This window comes from Lethenteron reissneri, chromosome 65, assembly GCF_015708825.2.
Source record: "Lethenteron reissneri isolate LAM-NWPU_2019-01 chromosome 65, ASM1570882v1, whole genome shotgun sequence".
NCBI classification, from domain to species: Eukaryota; Metazoa; Chordata; class Hyperoartia; order Petromyzontiformes; family Petromyzontidae; genus Lethenteron; species Lethenteron reissneri.
Window position 1 is genome coordinate 6,599,633 of NC_083843.1, and position 22,741 is coordinate 6,622,373.

General features: G+C 50.0%; 1 protein-coding gene across 3 annotated transcripts in view; it reads left to right on the forward strand.

The window, feature by feature from the left end:
- Positions 1-22,741, forward strand: part of LOC133359698 (cGMP-dependent protein kinase 1-like) — a 329,349-nt gene that overhangs the window by 264,871 nt on the left and 41,737 nt on the right. For all 3 annotated transcript variants that reach the window (XM_061578215.1, XM_061578213.1, XM_061578216.1), the window contains 2 exons: positions 14,883-15,049; positions 16,275-16,388. In XM_061578215.1, coding sequence (XP_061434199.1) covers positions 14,883-15,049; positions 16,275-16,388 — 281 coding nt within the window. The remainder of the gene's footprint in view (positions 1-14,882; positions 15,050-16,274; positions 16,389-22,741) is intronic.

The following is a 22,741-nucleotide window of genomic DNA, read 5'->3' on the forward strand; positions in this document are numbered from 1 at the left end:
ATATGCGTCGTGCTCAATGACGCGCATGACGTCTCTGCGCTCTGCTAGGCGGTTGCAGTGTTCGAGAGGGCCTCCTCCGCCAGGGTCAACTGGGCCAAGTGCGAGGCCCTGTGTTTGGGGTCGCGAGGCGGCGTTCTCTCTGTGCTCCTCCCAGGAGGAGTCAGTTCGTGGTACGACGGAGTCAAGTACATGGGGGTTTACCTGGGGAAACCACACGTCGCTCTGAACAACTGGACCGAGCTGGCCGACACAATTGAGTCTAAATTAGATGTCATTCAGGGACCGAGTGCTCGTCGCTAATACCCTGGCAGCATCCGTGCTACGGCACAAGACCAAGGCCTTCCAGCCTCCTGCTTGGCTACTCACCAGAGTCAACCGCTCACTCGCACACTTCGTCTGGCATGGGAAGCACTGGCTCAGGCTGGTCATTCTCTGCCTGCCGATGGGTGAGGGCGGCCAGGGTCTGGTAGACGTCGCCGCCAGGGTCATGAGTTTCAGGCTCATGGCAGTCAGGCGGCTGCTGTACGACCGGGAGGAGCTACCCGGGAAGTCGCCGGCCCTCGCCCTGCTGAAGAATGCAGGGGGTGCCTGGGGTACGGAAAGGAGCTCTTCCTGATGGACCTGAGCCTGGTCAACTACATGAGGCTTCCAGGCTATCACCAGAGCCTCTTGGACGCCTAGCGGAGCTTCGAGTGGAGTAGAACGCGTTTGCCCTACGACCTCGCACAGTTCCTGAACCATCCCTTGGTCTGCAAGGGCCTCTTCCAGAGGATCAGAGGAGAGAGGACCCTGGCTCTAGGCCTCACATCAGCATGGCTGCGGAAAGTCTTCCACCTCGTGCAGGCCCACCAGCCCAAGTGGAAGATCGCAGCTGAGATCGCCAGCACCGCGGGACTCCGCTCCATGCTCGCCGGGGAGAAGCTGCTGTGGGATGTGCTCCGCGCCATGAAGGAGCTGCGCCTGAAGCTCGAGGCGCCGGGGGATGGTGCCCCCCCCCACCCTCCTTCTCTTTCCCAGAGTGGTGCTTCTCCTGCCCCCTGGCCACAGCGACTCCGGAAAGCTACTGAAGCTCCGAGGCTCCAGGAACGTGCCCCTGAAGAGTGCACCGAACACAGCGCTCTACACGTGCTGTGTCAAGGCGCTGCATTCCCGGGACCTGGCCGACCTACCGGACACAAAATGGAGAGACCATTTCTCTCCCCTCATTGCGGCCACCCCTCAGTGGAAACAAATGTACAAGTCTCCCGTAGCTAAACACTGCGGTGACCTCCAGTGGAGGTTGGCACGTTGCCATCGGCCGTGTTGCTCAGCCGAATCTCGCCAGGGGTAACAGACTTGTGCATTTTCTGCAGTGCCCGGGAGGATCTGCCCCACCAGTACTTCCACTGCCAGCAGCTCAAACCAATGTTCCGCCTTTTGGGGGACATCTTCAGGAAACTGGGGGTATCCTTCTACAACAGCAGCTTCGTATATGGGGTGCCTTACCAGGCGGACAAGCGCCATGAGCTCGCCAACTTCGCCTGTGCTCTGGCGAAGATGGCGGTGTACAGAACGAGGAAAAAGATGCTGAAATTTCGATTTAGAGCTTTCGTGACTGCAGGGATTCATCTTCTTGGTTCTTTCGGTAAAGTCACGTAGAAGGGAAATAATAAAATAATAAAAGTGAAACATAATAAAATAATTCTCACGACGTTTCGGCCACAACGCAAGCAGCCGTCCTCAGGTGAAGAACAGAACAGGTCAGACGCTGTCTTCCCGACAGACCTGTTCTTCACCCGAGGACGGCTGCTTGCGTTGTGGCCGAAACGTCGTGAGAATTATTTTATTATGTTTTATTTTTATTATTTTATTATTTCCCTTCTACGTGACTTTACCGAAAAAACCAAGAAGATGCTGGAAGGTGACACTGACGGCTTGCTCTTTACTTCCAGTGTTCAGGGGCCTGCTTAAGGCGCGGCTCCGGCTAGAGCACGCCATGTACCACACACATGTTGATGATGTGCACGTCTTCTTCGAACGCTGGGGAGCCGGAAAAGCCCCTCTCTGTACCAGCGTGGACGGCACCCTCATGTTCACCTTCTAAAGCGCTCACTCGTCACCGTGGCGTGCGCGATGACCACCACCACCACGTGACTTTTATTTTGTGTTGTGCGCGGTGCATTTAGCACCACAGCGTGTGGATTTGTAGCGTTTGTTTATTTGTTTGCTGGTGACTGTGTATTTCATATTGGAATCACCTCCAGTGCTGTTGCTGCTGGCGCCAATAAAAAGTTGTTTAAAAGTAAAAGTATGTATCTCTTTGTGTGTTTTGTCTCCGTGTCTGTCTCTGTATCTCTCTGTATCTCTCTGTATCTCTTTGTGTATATCTCTGTGTATATCTCGATGTATTTCTTTGTGTATTTGTCTCCGTATCTGTCTTTATATCTCTTTGTATCTCTCTGTATATCTATGTGTATCTCTCTATGTATCTCTTTGTGTATATCTCTGTGTATCTCTCTATGTATCTCTTTGTGTATATCTCTGTGTATCTCTCTATGTATATATTTGTGTATATTTATCTGTATCTCTATGTGTATCTATCTCTGTATATCTTTCTGTGTATCTCTCTCTGTTTCTCTCTTTGTGTATACATGGGTACCTATGTGTATCTCTATGGGAAATAGGCTAATTTAGGATTCTCAGGATTCACTCTGAACACCCTCGGATCAATGCACCCGCGAGGAGATCGATCATCTGAGGGCATTCCCTCCCTGCACCGCTTCAACACCCGCAGCCTTCATCAGCCACACACACCTGTACATACACGTACACATGCCTACACACACGCGCTTAAACACAAACATACATGCCTGTACACACGCACATGCCGATAAACACATATGTCTGTACAAACACACATGTGTCTACATATATACACACGCCAATACATACACACATTCCTATACATGCACACATGCCGATACAGACACGTACATGCATGTATACACATGCCAATACATACACACAAAGATAGACAAAGATCCCCCGTATAGCGTTAACAGACTGTAGGGGCAAGTGCTGTTAACGAGCACCTGAAGGCCAGAACGGTACACGATGGGGTGGGTGGCCAGCACCACGCCCGACCACCTTTGTCTCCGATGTTTACACACCGCACTGGGTACTCATTTAAGGCTGAGTCGACCTAGGGGAGGTCCGGGACCGGTTCAGATAATCATCACTGGTGTTGGCCGTGAGCGGGAATCGAACTCGGGTGGCCAGGTTCGTAGCACAGCGTGCTAACCACTACCACCACCGCTCCCCACACACTCACACACAGATACACCAACAACAGCCACCATTCGCCACGAGGCTTCAGTTTTCTACTCATCATCAAGAGCCTCGGCACCCTGACTTAACCAGAATGTGTCGTTAGATCACCGCGCCGATACAGGAGTGAGACCTCTGCTGCCAAACCTGAGCCGGTCATGAGCACACTGCCCAGCCACAGTTTGTTTATTTTTCTGCTGCCCCATCGCTAAAAGGGGGAGTGGAGAGAATGTTGAACATTCGATGGAACAAGATGGCATCATAAACCTTGACTGGGTCAATAAAGCGAAGACGTAGGTCCCGTTGGAATACCCTAAGCCTCCGCTGCAGCAGACAGACAGAGAATCTGGCGTCTGTGCAGGACCGCCCTGGCCTGAGACTACATTCGAGCTCCACAAGCCTCTCCTCGGCGTGCTGCCTGGCAAGGGGGCGATATTGAATCAAATCCTTAGCCAGGATCCTTAGGCAGGATGATTCAACTTTAGGAGGGAGAGTCCCTGTAGTTGTGTAATAAACCTTCTCGAGTCGGCTTCTGGAATCAGTCCTTTATTTTCCACTTCCACAGTTACACACACTTCCCGTTGCTGGCAGGCAACGGGAAGCGGACAGACAGCCAGCGAAGTCGCACCGCGCACGTGGCACCCAGAGCCCCATACGCGCGTGGCTCCTGCTCTCTTCGTTCCCAGGTCTCTCTCGACCCCTCCGTCTCTCCCCCTCTTAACCCCTGGGTCACGTGGTACTCCTAAGCCAATCCTCAGTAGTCAGCGTCGACCGCTCCAGATCATTCCCCGTCAACTCCCAGGACCACGCCTTTGATCCGGCTTCCCATTAGCTGAGGCCAAGATCGGCCAAGCCAATCACCTTAGCTAACATGCCGTGATCACGCCGAGGCCATGCTCCCGGGCTCTCCCCTCATTGGCTACAAAGCGGGACCGGCAAGCCGATCGCCACGTGAGCCATACATGGCTCTTATTACAGTTGTAACAGTCTGTGCGGTCCCCCTTTGTAAAGGGGGGGGGGGGGGGCACCAGGGGTCCTTCCAATCCTGTGGAACCCATATGGTGGTCCAGACCGTTATTATAATGTCATGTAGGGCAGTCGATGTGTTGTGTGTATAACTAACTTTACGGAGACGTCTGGAGGCAACGCGTTTATTACAACATTCTCGACGGACACCAACTGTAACACGAAGGGGTACGGCCCCTTCAACCCGATGGCCTAAGGGAGGTACAGTCTCCCCTCTAGTGTGTCCTACACACCCCGAGCTACTCTACACACAGGTCCCTTGCCACGGCCCTGCCAGAGTACGGGTCCCACCACTAGTCCGCTACAACCCGGCTCTGACCAGAGCCTCGGGTGAGGGTCCCAGGGTGCTGGTCCCACCACTGGTTGTGTTGGCCACCCATCCCCTCGTGTGCCACAGTGCCGGCCTTCATATGTGCTTGCTAACAGCACTTCCCCCAACAGTCTGTTGAGGCTAGACTGGAGGGTCTTTATCTTTGTATTTGTCTATGTATGGGAAGCGGTTAGCGCTACGCTGCGCTCCGAACCCGGCGACCCGAGTTCGATTCCCGCTCATGGCCACCACCAACAGTGACAGCGATTATCCGAACAACCGGGCCTCCCCTCGGTCGAGTCAGCCTCAAATCAGTACCTGGTGGAAGTTGTGCGTGGTAAACATCGCCACTGGGGGAGACAAAGGCGGCCGGGCGTGGTGCTGGCACCCACCCTCTTTGTGTGTGCCACAGTGCCGGTAGCCTTCATTGGTGCTGCTGCTACTCGCTACTTGCGCCTGCAGTCTATACACGGGGGATCCTTTGTCTTTTGTATATATGTGTAAGTTCTAGATTTGAAGCTTTCGTGACTGCAAGGATTCATACTCTTAGGTTTTTTCGGTAAGTCACGTAGGTAAAAATAAGTAATAAAAATGTTCATTTTTATAATACAAATAAAATATTATTATTTGATAATAGAAATAAAATGGAAATAAAATATTATTATTTTATTTCTATTATCATTTTTATCATTTTTATTATTTATTTTTATTTTTACCTACGTGACTTTACCGAAAAAACCTAAGAGTATGTGTAAGTTGGTAACTATTTGAGTGAGTGTGTGTCTATGCATCTGTGTCTATGCATGTCTAAGTGAGTAACTATTTGAGTCAGTGAGTGTCTATCTAAGTGTGTCTATGCATATCTAAGTTGGTAACTATTTGAGTAAGTGTGTGTCTATGCGTGTGTGTAGCGGTTAGCGCGCTGCGCTATGAACCTGGCGACCCGGGTTCGATTCCCGCTCATGGCTAACACCAGTGACGATTATCTGAACCGGTCCTGGGCCTCCCCTAGGTCGACTCAGCCTTAAATGAGTACCTGGTGCGGTGTGTAAACATCGCCACTAGGGAGACAAAGGCGGCCGGGCGTGGTGCTGGCCACCCACCCCCTCGTGTACCGTTCCGGCCTTCATAGGTGCTCGCTAACAGCACTTGCCCCTACAGTCTGTTCAGTCTATACGGGGGATCTTTGTCTATACATGTATAAGTTGGTAACTATTCAAGTGAGTGAATATCTATGTATGTGTGTCTATGTATGGATGTATGTCTATGTATGGATGTGTGTCTACGTATGGATGTGTGTCTATGCATGTCTAAGTGGGTAACGATTTGAGTGAGTGAGTGAGTGTGTCTCTATGTATCTCGATGTATCTCCAGCGGGTCTAATTGCCCTCTCTCGCTGTGCGTTCTCCCGTCACTCTGTGAGGGTTGAGATAAGAAGCCAAATCTATAACCTCCAATTACACAACACGGATCAATGCGGCTTAGCCACACACACACATACAGACACACATACAGACACACACACAGACACACAGACACACATACACACACGCACGCACAGACACACATACAGACACACACACAGACACACACACAGACACACAGACACACACACAGACACACACAGACACACAGACACACATACAGACACATACAGAGACAAAGATCCTCCATATAGCCTTAACAGACTGTAGGAGCAAGTGTTGTTAGCGAGCACCTATGAAGGCCGGCACGGCACACGAGGGGGTGGGTGGCCAGCACCACGCCCGGCCGCCTTTGTCTCCCCCAGTGACGATGTTTACTACACACCGCACCAGGTAATCATTTGAGACTGAGTCGACCTAGTTGAGGCCCAGGACCGGTTCATATAATCGTCACCGGTGTTGGCCGCGCTAACCGCTACATTACAGCTCCCCACAACCCACACACACACACAGTGACACACAGACACACACAGGCACACGAACACACACACAGTGACACACAGACACAGGCACATGAAAACACACACAGTGACACACAGACACACACAGACAGAGGCACACGAACACACACACATTGACATACAGAAACACACAGACACACGAACAGTGACACACACACAGTGACACACACAGACACACATACACAGTGACACACAGACACACACAGTGACACACACACAGTGACACACACACAACTCCTGTCAAAGCGATGACTCAAATTGGCCAATTAAGCTCTTAATTGGCTTCGTTTTAAGTCACAAAACTGTTTCCAAAATTCCAATTAGAGACCTCCTCTCTCCTCCTTCTCTCGCTCTCATAATCCCAGCATTCGTGAGTGAATGAGGGTGGATGGGTGAGTGAGTGAGTAGGTGAGTGAATGAGTGGGTGAGTGGGTGGGTGGGTGAGTGGGTGAGTGAATGAGTGGGTGAGTGGGTGAGTGAGTGGATGAGTGGGTGACTGGGCGGGTGAGTGGGTTAGTGAGTGGGTGAGTGGGTAAGTGAGTGGGTGAGTGATTGAGTAGTGGGTGAGTCAGTGAGTGGGTGAGTGAGTGATTGAGTGGGTGAGTTAGCAGTGGGTGATTGAGTGGGTGAGTGAGGGGGTGGGTGAGTGAGTGGGTGAGTGGGTGAGTGAGTTAGTGGGTGAGTGGGTGAGTGAGTGGATGAGTGAGTAGGTGAGTGGGTGAGTGAGTTAGTCGGTGAGTGAGTGGATGAGTGAGTGGATGAGTGAGTGGGTGAGTGAGTGAGTGAGTTGGTGAGTGAGTGAGTTGTTGAGTGAGTGGGTGAGTTAGCAGTGGGTGAGTGGGTGAGTGAGTGAGTTAGTGGGTGAGTGAGTTAGTGAGTGGATGAGTGAGGGGTGAGTGAGTAAGTGAGTTGGTGAGTGATTTGGTGAGTGAGTGGGTGAGTGAGTTAGTGGGTGAGTGAGTATGTGAGTGAGTGGGTGAGTTAGTGAGTGAATGGGTGAGTGAGTGAGTCGGTAAGTGAGTGAGTTGGTGAGTGAGTGGGTGAGTGATTGCTACTCCCTATTAACACTACTTGCCCCCAACAATCTGTTACAGGCTACGCGGCGGGTGGTTGTCTGTGTGCGTCTGAATTCGTGATCCTATTTGACGGAAGAATCCGTTTGGCTTATCTCGCTCAGCCCTTACACTCATACATATTCACACTCATACAGAGACAAAGACAAATATCCCCCCTGAGGCCTGAAAGAGGCTGTTGGGGCAAGTGCTGTTAATAGCAAGTAGCACTCACTCACTGACCTATTCACTCGCTCACCCACTCACTCACCCACTCATTCACTCACCCACTCACCCACCCACCCACTCACCCACTCATTCACTCACCCACTCACTCACCCACTCACACATACACTCACTCACTGACCTACTCACTCTCTAACCCACTCAATTACTCACCCACCCACTCACCCATGCACCCATTCACTCACCCACTCACTCACCTATACTCACACACATACCCACTCACTCATTCACTCACCCACCCACTCACATACTATAGATGCACACATACTTTAGATACACACATACTATATAAACACACACTATATATATACTCATACATACATTTATATAAGGAACGAAACAGTAAGACTTCTCCACAAATCTGGCTGTCGCCTGATGAAGCTAGTTGTAATTACTGGCGAAACGTCGTACTCAGTTTGTAAATGTTGTGGCTTGGCTCTCCAACACACCGGTTAGTGCTGTACTAGTATGTTACACTATACACTACACTATACACTACTATACACTACACTATACGCTACTATACAATACACTACACTATACACTACACTATACACTACACTATACACTACTATACACTACACTATACACTACACTATACACTACACACTAGTGCTGTACTAGTGACGAATTGGCCACGTTCTGTTTACGTGACAACCCTTACTAGTTGGCTGTGTCGGGTGGTGGCAGGTTTTAACGACACATTAAACAATGTACGCGATCTAACCCAAAAACCTCTATTATGGATGAAATTGGTCGCGAAATCCTACGTGTTAAACATACTATAGATTCACACATACTATAAATATACACATACCTAAAGACACACGTACATAAAGACACATACTATAGATACACACACTATATATACACACACACATACGTACAGGCACACACATACGTACAGACACATACTGTAGAGACACGTGCTATACTTACATATGCGTAGACTTATGCAGGATAGGGTGCTATAAACTCGACGTGTCTCAGTATAGGGCGCCACGGTGACTAGGAGATGTGAACTACCTCGCCTGGTATACAGGAGGTCGTGGGTTTGATCCCGACCCTGACGATGTCTGCTGCTGCTGTATAATTTGGAGTCTGCGTCTCTCTCTCTCTCCATGCGTGGATTTTTCTCCGGGTCTTCCGTTCTTCCCCCCCCTCCACATTTAGAATGAACATTATGCATTTCGAGTGCGTGGCTGCTGCTATAAATTTCCCCGTGGTGATAACGATGTTGAGCTGCCATCATTGGCGATGGCCCAGGTCGCTTCTGACAAAAGGGCTACACAGCTCAGTGGGTGACTAACAACAGGTAAAACAAAATTAAGAGTTTTGTTAAGATGTGAAAACACCAACGATAAACATTTTTCAAGGGATCATGTTACTCGCATTAACCACAAACGCGGTGAGTTTCGATTTAAAGCTTTCGTGACTGCAGGGATTCATCTTCTTGGTTTTTTCGGTAAAGTCATCACGTAGAAGGGAAATAATAAAATAATAAAAATAAACATCATAAAATAATTCTCACGACGTTTCGGCCACAACGCAAGCAGCCGTCCTCAGGTGAAGACGCTGTCTTTCCGACAGCCCTGTTATTATGTTTTATTTTTATTATTTTATTATTTCCCTTCTACGTGACTTTACCGAAACAACCAAGACGACACACACACGGTGCTTGTAGTGAACATGCAAACAAAAACATGCTCCGGTAGTATCACGATGACATTGTCTTTGAAACCGATTGGTCCACACCAGAGACGGCTTTCTTTACACCCGAGTCTCAAACGGCGTTAAGACCAGAGGTCAACGCCAAAAAGGCCAACAGCGCAAAGACGAATGCTGCTTACATCGAGATCCTTCTGCTGGTCTCTGCGTACCCACTGTGTCATCTGTCGGGGTCTCCTACCATTCGCAGACAGCGATTGCAATGGGTGAACACCTAATTGTTATCTTTCATACTTTTGATGCTGGCGGACTGATCATTTCTTTGTCAGTGGGCAAACATACAAAATCAGCAGGGGATCAAATACTTTTTTTCCCTCACTGTATATTTCTACGTATCTCTATGAATCTGTATATCTCTATGAATTTGTATATCTCTATGAATCTCTACGTATTTCTATGAGTCTCTACGTATCTCTCTGTTGGTCTCGATGTATCGCACACGCGCGTTGTTGGGGCAAGGGCATTGATAGAGCTTTGAAATCTACACAGGTCTCTCTCCCTCTCTCTCTCTCTCCCACTCATCTCACGCTGATCAAAGCTCCAGAAGGCGCCAATGGAACAAAAGCATCGAAGGGTCGTGAGCTAGACAGACAGCGAGCGAGAGAGAGGAAGGGAGAGTGGAGGGAGTGTGTACGTATGAACATGGAGCAGTGGCGCTCTAGCTAGCGCCATGCACGACGAACCCAGCTCACAACAACGAGCGGAGCACCGGGCAGATAAAACACAGCAAATTGGCACAGCAGAGGGCGTAGGTGGGGCACCTAGCCTGGCACAGCAGTCAACCCATGGCACCTGCATGGTCAGACCCGTGGTGAACGGCGGCTGTTGTTTTGGTTGAGTTGGGTGAGTGGGTGGGTGAGTGGGTGGGTGAGTGGGTAGGTGGGCGGGTGGGTTGGTGAGCGGGTGGGTGGGTGAGCAGGAGGGTGGGTGAGTAGGTCGATGAGTGAGTAAGTGGATGAGTGGGTGGGTGAGTGGGTGGATGAGTGGGTGGGTGAGTGGGTGGATGAGTGGGTGGGTGAGTGGGTGGGTGAGTAGGTGAGTGGGTGGATGAGTAGGTGGGTGAGTGGGTGAGTGGGTGGGTTAGTGGGTGGGTGAGTGGGTGGGAGGATGAGTGGGTGGGTGAGTGGGTGGGTGACTAAGTGGGTGGGTAGCAGTGAGCGGTGGCGCAGCGGTTAGCGCTACCTTGTGTCTCTCATTCAGACGATGTCTCCCCGACAGACCTGGTCTTCACCTGAGGACGGCTGCTTGCGTTGTGGCCGAAACGTCGTGAGAATTATTTTATTATGTTTTATTTTTTATTATTTTATTATTTCCCTTCTACGTGACTTTACCGAAAGAACCAAGAAAATCATCAACATCACGCGGAAATTTAAAGCTGCAGCCAAATATTCTCTAAATCCCCGTGGTGGGCATTGCGTGGATTTATCTCTGGTCCTCCGCATTTAGAATCAACCTCCAACGCGCCAAGAGTTGTTTGGCTTGACTCCTTGCTAAAGGTTTCTCTTTGGTGTTTAAAAACACAACGCCTGTTGTATTTCCAATTCTTATTTTTCATACTTTTGTAATGAGAGAGCACCATCTAGGGGACGACGAGGGGTATCTGCATAAGCCACCACTGGGTAACGAATACCCAATGGGAAGTGTGGGATCCATCTGGGCCAAAGGTGATGGGCGGAGCTAGAGGGTACGTGCGAGAACAGTCGAGAAGGTTCTACGAGGGGGCGTGTCTGGAGGCGGAGCTTGCTCGGCCGAGGAGAATATAAGGGGAGGCAGTGAGAGGGCGTTTGGGTCGGTGTGGGAAGCCTGGAGTCCGGACTGCATCAACGCCACCGGCCACGTAGCGGTCCTTCCAGTGAAGCCGTCTCTCCTCCCGCGGTGGACAGGGAGCGAGAGGGAGAGACGCGCAGCGATGGTGGAGCAGAGAGGGCGCGCGTCACGGCAGAGGAAGAGAGAGAGAGCGGAGCAGTGCAGTCATATAATAAAGGCGCCAGTCAACAGTTGTCGTGGAAGTGCTTTGTTACGCTTTGATACTTTCAAAAAGGCATCCCATCATATAGCTGCTGCTCAGCCCGAGCAATAAATGCTCTGATACGCGTGGCATTGTCTTTGTACTGGTCGCCTTTTGGTGTTGTTTTCTTGTCTGATGCTGGTAGTGAGACTGGGTCATAAAGAAGGTTGCTGTCCCTGGTGTAAGCCAATTAGTTTTAATGCCAATGCCCATATATTATCAGGGTTTTTGCATGTTCCACCACAAGTACTTTGTGTGGTTAATGCAGTACTTGATTCCTTGCAAAAAGGTTGAATCTTTTCGGTGTTTGACAGAGCACCTCCTTCTAGATTTGAAGCTTTCGTGACTGCAAGGATTCATACTCTTAGGTTTTTTCGGTAAAGTCACGTAGGTAAAAAAAAATAGCAATAAAATTGATTTATTATTATTTTATTTTTGTATTTTTATTTTTTACCTACGTGACTTTACCGAAAAAAAAACCTAAGAGTATAGAGCACCTCCAGTTGCATTGCCAAACACGACAAAACAACCTACTTCTTATCTTTCACAGTGCACAGATTCGTTTAGAACGCCCTCGTCGCTTTGAGCCGACGTGTGTAGCCTGACTCGTGAAAGCAACGTTGGCTTGTCCCCTTAGGGGGGGGAGGGGACTACATCCTGCTGAAACCTTTCCCATACCGATGACGTGCATATACGTCATCAGTATATGTTTTATTCCTATTACGCTCCTATGACGTAAGTGTATGTCAACCTAGATTTGAAGCTTTCGTGACTGCAAGGATTCATACTCTTAGGTTTTTTCGGTAAATCTTCTTGGTTCTTTCGGTAAAGTCACGTAGAAGGGAAGTAATAAAATAATAAAAATAAAACATAATAAAACAATTCTCACGACGTTTCGGCCACAACGCAAGCAGCCGTCCTCAGGTGAAAAAACCAGGTCCGTCGAGGCGACAGAGTCTGAATGAAACAGCACACGAGCTTGGAGCATATATATATAAGCTGGGCGCCTTGACAAAGGAATTTGCAAATCGAAATTTTTCGGTAAAGTCACGTAGGTAAAAAATAAAATAATTAATAAAAGTAAAATGAAACAAATTCAAAAATTCACGACGTATCAAGTAAATGAGATAGCTGTCGTGGCTGTGACGGTTCCACCTGCAGACGGAGGCTTGTGTTGATTCCGAAACGTCGTGAATTTTTTTATTTGTTTAATTTTACTTTTATCAATTACATTTTTTTTTACCTACGTGACTTTACCGAAAAAACCTAAGAGTATGTATGTCAACCGGTTTTTATTCCTATTACGTTCCTATAACGTAGGTATACGTCATGCGTTTTTTATGCTTATTACGTTCCTATGATGTAAGTGTACGTCATCCGTTTTCCCTATGACGCAGGTGTATGTCATCCGTTTTTACTCTCATTATGTTCCTATGATGTAAGTGTATGTCATCCATTTTTTATTTCTATTACGTTCTTATGATGTAAGTGTACGTCTTCCGTTTTTTTATTCTCATAACGTTCCTATGATGTATGTCATCCCTTTTTTATTCCTATTATACGTTCCCATGACGTAAGTGTATGTCATTCGTTTTTTTCTATCACGCTCCTATGACGTAAGTGTACGTCAACCGTCTTTTTATTCCTATTACGTTCCTATAACGTCGGTATATGTCATCCGTTTTTTATTCCTATTACGTTCCTATGACGTAAGTGTACGTCATCCGTTTTTATTCCTATTACGTTCCTGTGACAAAAGTGTAAGTCATCCCTTTTTTATTCTTATTGCGTTCCTATGGCGTAAGTGTACCTCATCCGTTGTATATATTATGTTCCTATGATGTAGGTGTACATCATAGGTGTTTTACTCCTATTATGTCCCTATGACATGAGTGTACGTCATCCGTTTTTTATTCCTATTATGTGCCTATGACGTAGGTGTACATCATCCGTTTTTACTCCCATTACGTTTATATGACGTAAGTGCATGTCATCCGCTTTTATTCCTAATACGTTCCTATGACATAAGTGCATGTCATCCGTTTTTATTCCTAATACGTTCCTATGACGTAAGTGTACATCATCTCTTTTTAATTCCTATTAGGTTCCTATGAAGTAAGTGTACATTTTCCGGTTTTTATATTCCCATTACGTTCCTATGACGTAAATGTACGTCATCCCTTTTTATTCCTATTACGTTCCTATGACGTAAGTGTACGTCATCCGATTTTTCCCTATGACGTAGGTGTATGTCATCAGTTTTTTTCCTATTACGTTCCTATGGTGTAAGTGTACCTCATCCGTTTTGTATATTCCGTTCCTTTGATGTAAGTGTACGTCATCCATTTTTTATTCCTATTATGTTCCTATGACGTAAGTGTACGTTATTCGTTTTCCCTATTACGTAGGTGTATGTCATTCGTTTTTTAATTCCTATTACGTTCATATGATGTAAGTGTTCCTCATTCGTTTTTTACTGCTATTACTTCCCTATGACGTAAGTGTACGTCATCCGTTTTGTATTTCTTATACGCTTTCATGACGTAAGTGTACGTCATCCGTTTTTAATTCCTATTACGTTCCGATGATGTAAATGTATGTCATCCGTTCTTTTATTCCTATTACGTCTCTATGACGTAAGTGTATGTCATCAGTTTTTTTATTTATATTACATTCCTATGACGTAAGTGTGTCATCCCTTTTTTATTCCTATTTCGTTCTGATGATGTAAGTGGACATTATCAATTTTTCCCTATGACGTAGGTGTACATCATCCGTTTTTTTATTCCTTTTACGTCCCTATAACATATTTTTTATTTCTATTACGTCCCTATAATGCAAATGTACGTCATCCGTTTTTTATTCCTATCACGTTCTTCTGACGTAGATGTACGTCATCCGTTTTTTATTCCTATTACGTTCCTACGATGTAAGTGTACGTCATCATTTCGATTTAAAGCTTTCGTGACTGCAGGGATTCATCTTCTTGGTTCTTTCGGTAAAGTCACTTTACCGAAAGAACCAAGAAAATGTACGTCATCAGTTTTTTTCCATTCTCCGGGGAAAGGGGAGGGTGTGGATAATGCTGACAGGGTGATGTCTCGCATCTCTCTCTCCATTCCTCTCTCCCAATACTAACAACTCTCCTCCTCTCTCCCCACATCTCCTTTCCTCCCTTCCTCCCTCAATCCCTCCCTCCCACTTTCTCCCCTGATCCACCACCACCACCACCACCCTCCACCCTACTATCTTACCCCGTAGGTCTCGGGAGTTGATTCGCGAGGCGATCCTGGACAACGACTTCATGAAGAACCTGGAGCTGTCGCAGATCCTCGAGGTGGTCGACTCCATGCACCCGGTGGAGTTCACGCGCGGCAGCTGCATCATCCGCGAGGGCGATGTGGGGTCACTCGTCTACGTCATGGAGGGTGAGTGGGTGGCTGGGTGGGTGGGTGTGGGTGAGTGTACGTACGAGACAATGTCAGTCAACTAAGTGTACCTGTGTGTACCTGTGTGTTTGATTCCCGCTCATAGCCAACACCACCGGTGACGATTATTTGAACTGGTCCTGGGCCTCCCATATGGTCGACTCAAATAAGTACCTGGTGCGGTGCCTAGTTAACATCGCCACTGGGGAGACAAAGGCGGCCGGGCGTGGTGCTGGCCACCCACACCCTCGTGTGCTGTGCCAGCCTTCACAGGTGCTCGCTAACAGTACTTGCCCCAACAGTCTGTTCCGGCTATCCGGGGAATATTTGTCTTGTATGAATGTGAATTTGTGAGTATCTAGCAGTAAGTGAGTGTGAGTGTTCACCAGTAAGAGAGTGAGTGTGAGTGTGGGAGAGTGAGTGTGAATGGGTGAATGTGAGTGAGTGTGAGTGAGTGGGTCAGTCCACCATCAGTGTTTGTCTTTGTCTATCTAGTGGGTAATGGAAACATCAACCCCCTACCTCCTGGTTGGTTTTCAGGACGGTAAAGCTGTGGTGGCTGTGAGCATTGCCATGGAGGGAAGGCCAATTCCAATTGGCTGTTCCCCTCGTGGCGACCGTAGCCACCACAGCAGCCATTGGGGCTCTTTGGAAAGATTGGAAGGCATGGGCCAGATCAGCTCAATAGCAATGGTAGGAGGCTGCTAGACTTCTGTGCAGCCCATGGGCTTGTAATTACCAACACGCTGTTCCGGCATCGGCGCATCCACACAACATCATGGATGCTGAGCTATATAGTGATGGAACAGCGGATGCAGGCCCGTGTCCATGACAACAGGACCTATCATGGAGCTGATCAGCCCATTGACCATCGGCTTGTCATCTGTAATATGCGCCTGCCATTATTCCACTCCAGTGGTGGGTGTACACCCAGGACCCCATTCAAACCCACAAGTAGCTGAGGATAGTTGCAAGCGAGAATTCCATCATCGCTTGCAGCTGGGATTAGCATTGTGCCCCCTGCCCTCCCCTCCTTTTGATGCCGAGTGGGCGAGCTGCTATGGCTGCTGTTGTTGTTGTGTCTGTGTGTGCCCATCAATCTGCGCGTAACATCGGGTCAAGGCCATTCCTGCATAGTTGAAAACTCTCCTCTCTCCCTCTCTCTTCCTCCCCTCCCTCCACTCCCTGCCTCCCCCTCTGTCCCTCTCCCCCCCCCCCTCTCTAGAGGGCCGAGTGGTCGTCACCAAGGAGGGGGTGAAGCTGTGCACCATGAGTCCAGGGAAAGTATTTGGCGAGCTCGCCATCCTCTACAACTGCACCCGTACGGCCACCGTCAAGGGTGAGGTTTACGATGGCCGGGTCGCTGGGTTCACGATGGCTGGGTCACTGGGTTCATGATGGGTGGGTCCCTGGGTTCACAATGGCCGGGTCACTGGGTTTACGATGGTCGGGTCACTGGCATCACAATGGCCGGGTCGCTGGGTTCACGATGGCTGAGTCCCTGGGTTAAAGATGGGTGGGTCGCTGGGTTCAAGATGGGTGAGTCGCTTGGTTCAAGATGGCCGAGTCAATGGGTTCACGATGGGTGAGTCGCTGGGTTTACGATGGCCGGATCACTGGCATCACAATGGCCGGGTCGCTGGGTTCACGATGGGTGGGTCGCTAGGTTCAAGATGGCCGTGTCGCTGGGTTCACGATGGGTGGGTCGCTGGGTTCAAGATGGCCGAGTCACTGGGTTCACGATGGACGGGTCGCTGGGTTCACGATGGACGGGTCGCTGGGTTCATGATGGACGGGTCGCTGGGTTCACGATGGACGGGTCCCTGGGTGCATGATGGACGGGTCGCTGGGTTCAAGATGAGTGGGTCGCTGGGTTCAAGATGGCCGAGTCACTGGGTTCATGATAGCCGAGTCACTGGGTTCACGATGGACGGGTCACTGGGTTCATGATGGACGGGTCACTGGGTTCAAGATGAGTGGGTCGCTGGGTTCAAGATGGCCGAGTCACTGGGTTCACGATGAGTGGGTCGCTGGGTTCATGATGGACGGGTCGCTGGGTTCAAGATGAGTGGGTCGCTGGGTTCAAGATGGCCGGGTCGCTGGGTTCATGATGGACGGGTCGCTGGGTTCAAGATGAGTGGGTCGCTGGGTTCACGATGGCCGGGTCACTGGGTTCATGATGGGTGGGTCGCTGGGTTCAAGATGAGTGGGTCGCTGGGTTCAAGATGGCCGGGGCGCTGGGTTCAAGATGGCCGGGTCGCTGGGTTCACGATGGCTGGGTCACTGGGTTCATGATGGGTGGGTCGCTGGGTTCAAGATGAGTGGGTCGCTGGGTTCAAGATGGCCGGGTCGCTGGGTTCAAGATGGCCAGGTCGCTGGGTTCACGATGGCCGGGTCACTGGGTTCATGATGGGTGGGTCGCTGGGTTCAAGATGAGTGGGTCGCTGGGTTAAAGATAGCCGAGTCACTGGGTTCATGATGGACGGGTCGCTGGGTTCACGATGGGTGGGTCGCTGGGTTCAAGATGGCCCAGTCACTGGGTTCATGATGGGTGGGTCGCTGGGTTCACGATGGACGGGTCGCTGGGTTCACGATGGGTGGGTCACTGGGTTCAAGATGGCCAAGTCACTGGGTTCACGATGGGTGGGTCACTGGGTTCACGATGGACGGGTCGCTGGGTTCACGATGGACGGGTCGCTGTGTTCAAGATGGCCGGGTCGCTGGGTTCAAGATGAGTGGGTCGCTGGGTTCACGATGGACGGGTCCCTGGGTGCATGATGGACGGGTCGCTGGGTTCACGATGGACGGGTCCCTGGGTGCATGATGGACGGGTTGCTGGGCTCATGATGGCTGTGTCGCTGGGTGAGTCTCACGATGGCCGGATTGCTGGGTTCACTATGGCCGGGTCGCTGGGTTCACGATGACCGTGTCAAAAACACTGAGATCCCTGGTCTGTGTGTATATCTCTCTCTCTCTCTGAGTCTTAATTTAAAGAAAAAGAGAGAGAGAGTGGGAGAGATGGGTGCGAGAAAGGGAGAGGGAGGGGGAGAGGATGTATAGACAAATAGAATATAGAGGAAGATGGAATAGGAGAGACACGGAGGGAGAGAGGGAGGAGAGGGCTGTGAGTGGAGATGTTATTGCCCTCATTGCCATGTGAGTCACGTGCAGCTACCATCAACATAAACAGAGACACAGAGAGTGGGTGAGTAGGTGGGTCAGTGGTTGATTGTTTGAGTGAGTAGATGAATGAGCGGGTGTGTGGGTAGGTCAGTGGGTGGGTGAGTGTATGAGTTGGTGGGTTAGTTTGCGAGTGAGTGGGTGCACGTGCCAGTGAACGAGTGGGGTGGATGTGAGTGTGGGGAGACAGGCGGTCAAGCGTAGTGGTGTCCACCCACTCCCTCGTGGGCGGTGTCGGCCTTCATAGTTGGCGCTCGCTACTCTCAACATTAACAGAGATACAGAGTGGGTGAGTGAGTAGGTGAGCGTTTGAGTTGGTGAGTGGCCGAGTTGGTGAATTATTGGATGAGTAGGCAAATGAGTGGGTGAGTACATGGGTGATTGGGTGAGTTGGTGAATTAGTGGGTGAGTGTGCCTGTGAGTGGGTGGGTGATTGGCTGCGTTTGAGTTGGCAGGTTGGTGAGTGGGTGAATGATTGGACGGTTGAGTGAGTGCATGGGTGAATGTGTAAGTGAGTGGTTGGTGAGTGTTGCCTTCATGCGGAGACTATTAGGAAGGTAATTGTCTGTTTAAGAGCTCTACTGAGGGATGACGGAGAAGAGGAGAGGGGGGACCTCTGTCAATCGAAAGGAGGGAGAATGCCACTCTCCCTGTCAAACACGTCGATTCACACACGGCGAGAAACACTCATACACTCATAGACGAATTTATAAACTCATAGAATCGCAGACTCACTCACACACTCATACATCGAGACACGTTTAGGCTCACACACTCATCGACTCACTCACACACTCATACATAGAGACACTCATACACCCGTATACTCACTCACTCATCGATTCACTTAGACACTCATAGACTCACTCAGACACTTTTAGACTCAGTCACACAATCATAGACGAATTTATAGACTCATAGAATCGCAGACTCACTCACACACTCATACATAGAGACACTCATACACCCGTAGACTCACTCACTCATCGATTCACTTAGACCAGGGGTCGGCAACCAAAATAACAAGAAGAGCCATTTCTTTCCAATTCGGTACAAAATTCAGTATTTCAAGAGCCGCAATGCATCTGAGTACATACGTACATATCGTCAAGAAGCAGCCCATAAAGAGCCGCATGCGGCTCCGGAGCCGTAGGTTGCCGACCTCTGACTTAGACACTCATAGACTCACTCAGACACTTTTAGACTCAGTCACACAATCATAGACTCAGAGACTCATAGACTCACACATACGCACACACTGAGAGACTCACACACACACACAACGACACACACACTCACTCACATAGACTCAAACAAATCCATTGACTCACGCACACTGATACTCACTCATACACCCATGCATAACCTCACTCAGTCACCCATATACTCAACCACCCACTCGCCCACTCACCCAGGAACACAAACACACATATGCTCCACATACACACACTCATCCACTCACCCATACATTCACCCAAACCACTTATGTGAATATATAATAACACGCACACACACCCACGCACTCACCCACTGACTCATTCACTCACCTACTCACTGGCCCACCAAACTCACTCGCACAAACACTTATACATTTACTCATTCAATCACTCATTCTCCCACCCACACGCCCACCCACGCATTCACACACACACATATACACAAATACACACTCACTCCGTATAGCCTGTAACAGACTGTTGGGGCAAGTGTTGTTAATAGCGAGTAGCAGTCACTCACTCACTCATTCACTCATCTATTCATTCACTAACACGTTCCGCCACTCACTCGCTCACCCACTCACACAAACACCAATGCATTTACTCATTCAATCGCTCACTCACCCACTCACTCACCCACACACCCATCCATTCACAGCAGCATAAATACCTAATCACTCATTCACCCACTGACCCACATAACCATACATACATAAAGCCTGTAGCATACTGCACGGACAAGTGCTCTTAGAGAGTAGCAGCGGCACCTATGAAGGCCGTCACTGTGACACAAGAGGGGGTGGGTGTCCAGGACCGCGCCCGGTCGCCTTTGTCTCTCCCGAGTGGCGATATTTACTGCGCACCGCACCAGGTACTCATTTGACGCTGAGTTGACTTAGGGGAGGCCCAGGACCGGTTCCGATAAATACTATAACTGGGTCTTAGTCGCCGTGAGCTAACCGCTCCCCATAACGATGATGATTACAATCATAGCAATAAATATCATACACACACATGCATACTGATCCACTCACTCGCCCACTCACACACTCACCCACTCACCCACGCTCACTCACCCACACGCTCACTCACGCATCCATTCACTCACTCACCCACCCACCAATTTACCCATTCATCTACACACACACATTCAAAACTCACACACACACGCTCACTCACCCACGCTCACTCACCCACACGCTCACTCACCCATCCATTCACTCTCTCACCCACACACCCATTTACTCACTCACCCACCCACCTACCAATTCACCCATTCATCAACACACACACATTCAAAACTCACACACACACGCTCACTCACCCACGCTCACCCATCCACACGCTCACTCACCCATCCATTCACTCACTCACCCACACACCCACACACCCATTTACTCACTCACCCACGCCCCAATTCACCCATTCATCAACACACACACACCCATTCAAAACTCACACACACGCTCACTCACCCACGCTCACTCACCCACACGCTCACTCACCCATCTATTCACACGCTCACTCACCCATCCATTCACTCACTCACCCACACACCCATTTACTCACTCACCCACCCACCAATTCACCCATTCATCAACACACACACACACCCATTCAAAACTCACACACACACGCGCACGTGTGTGCTAGTGTGCATCCCTGGTTGCCATGGAGACTCGCTGCTCTGCCTCCCGTTGCTACCCATGGCGTTGGTTGCCATGGACACGCGGAGGCAAATCACAGGGTGTGTGCACACTCCCTTTAAACACTGGGTCTCCGACCCGCACACACACACAAACAAAGACAAAGATCCCCCGTGTAGCCTCAACAGACTGTTGGGGCAAGTGCTGTTAGCGAGTAGCACCTGTGATGGCCGGTAGGGCACACGAGGGGGTGGGTGGCCAGCACCACGCCCGGCCGTCTTTGTCTCCCCCAGTGGCGATGTTTACTACACACTGCACTAGGTAGCCATTTGAGGCTGAGTCGACCTAGGGGAGTCCCAGGACCGGTTCAAATAATCGTCACTGGGTGTTGGCCGTGAGGGGGAATCAAACTCGTGTCGCCAGGTTCGTCACGCAGCATAGCGCTAACCACTACACGACCATAACACCAACAACCGACATTCACCACGAAGTGGCGGTGACATCACCACGGCGCTTGTGCCAGGCTATGTGCACCTTGAGGCCACGTGAAGTGTCGAACGCCCGCTTGCAGGAGGTCACGGGGCAGACCCAGCAGGTGCCACGGGTCGACTGACTGAGATGAGTGGCCGATGCACCACCTGTGCCCCCTACTGTGCCAACTCGCTGTATTTTATCTGCCCGGCGCTCCGTTCATTGTTGTGAGCGTCGCTCATCCGCCCTCCGTTGTTGTTGGAGGGTGACTGCCTCCAACTGCCCAGTAGTGTCCTTCACGAGCCTCCTCCACTGTGGACGATCTTGACACCGCTGGTACTAGTCATCGGCAAGTCCACTCAGCTCCACGTCCTCCTGTACCACGTCACTCCATCTCTTCTCTAGCCCGTGCCGCGCCCGTTTAGCTTCCTCTATCGGGCCGAACAAAAGCTGTTTAGGCATGCGGTGGCTGGGCATGCGGGCTACATGTACCAGCCAACCGATGGGACTTTGTCCAGATTTTTCAAGGATGTTTGAGCTACACACAATGCAGCCTGCAGGTTAAACCGAGGATGAATCGTAGGCAGGCCAGCCGAAATGTTTCTAACAGGCGAAGATGTTCCATTAGGGGGGGTCCACACTACCACAAAGACAAAGATCCCCCGTGTAGCCTTAACAGACTGTAGGGGCAAGTGCTGTTAGCGAGCACCTATGAAGGCCTGAACGGCGCACGAGGGGGTGAGTGGCCAGCACCACGCCCGGCCGCCTTTGTCTCCCCAGTGGCGATATTTACACACCGCACCAGGTACAGATTTGAGGCTGAGTCCCCCTAGATGAGGCCCAGGATCGGTTCAGAAAATCGTCACTGGTGTTGGCCGTGAGCGGGAATCGAACCCGGGTTGCCGGGTTCGTAGGACAGCAGCGTAGCGCTAACCGCTGCGCCACCACTCTCCACACAGACGCACACACCGATTCAGGTACTACAGTGCCAACATATCTGAACCCCGTCATGGGCCCCCCTAGGTCGACTAAGCCTTAAATGAGTACCTGGTGCGGTGTGTAAATATTGCTGAGAATATGGGCGCTTAGCGCAGTAAACATCGCTACTGGGGAGACAAAGGCGTGGTTCTGGTCACCCATCCCCTCGTGTGCCGTGCCGGCCTTCATAGGTGCTCGCT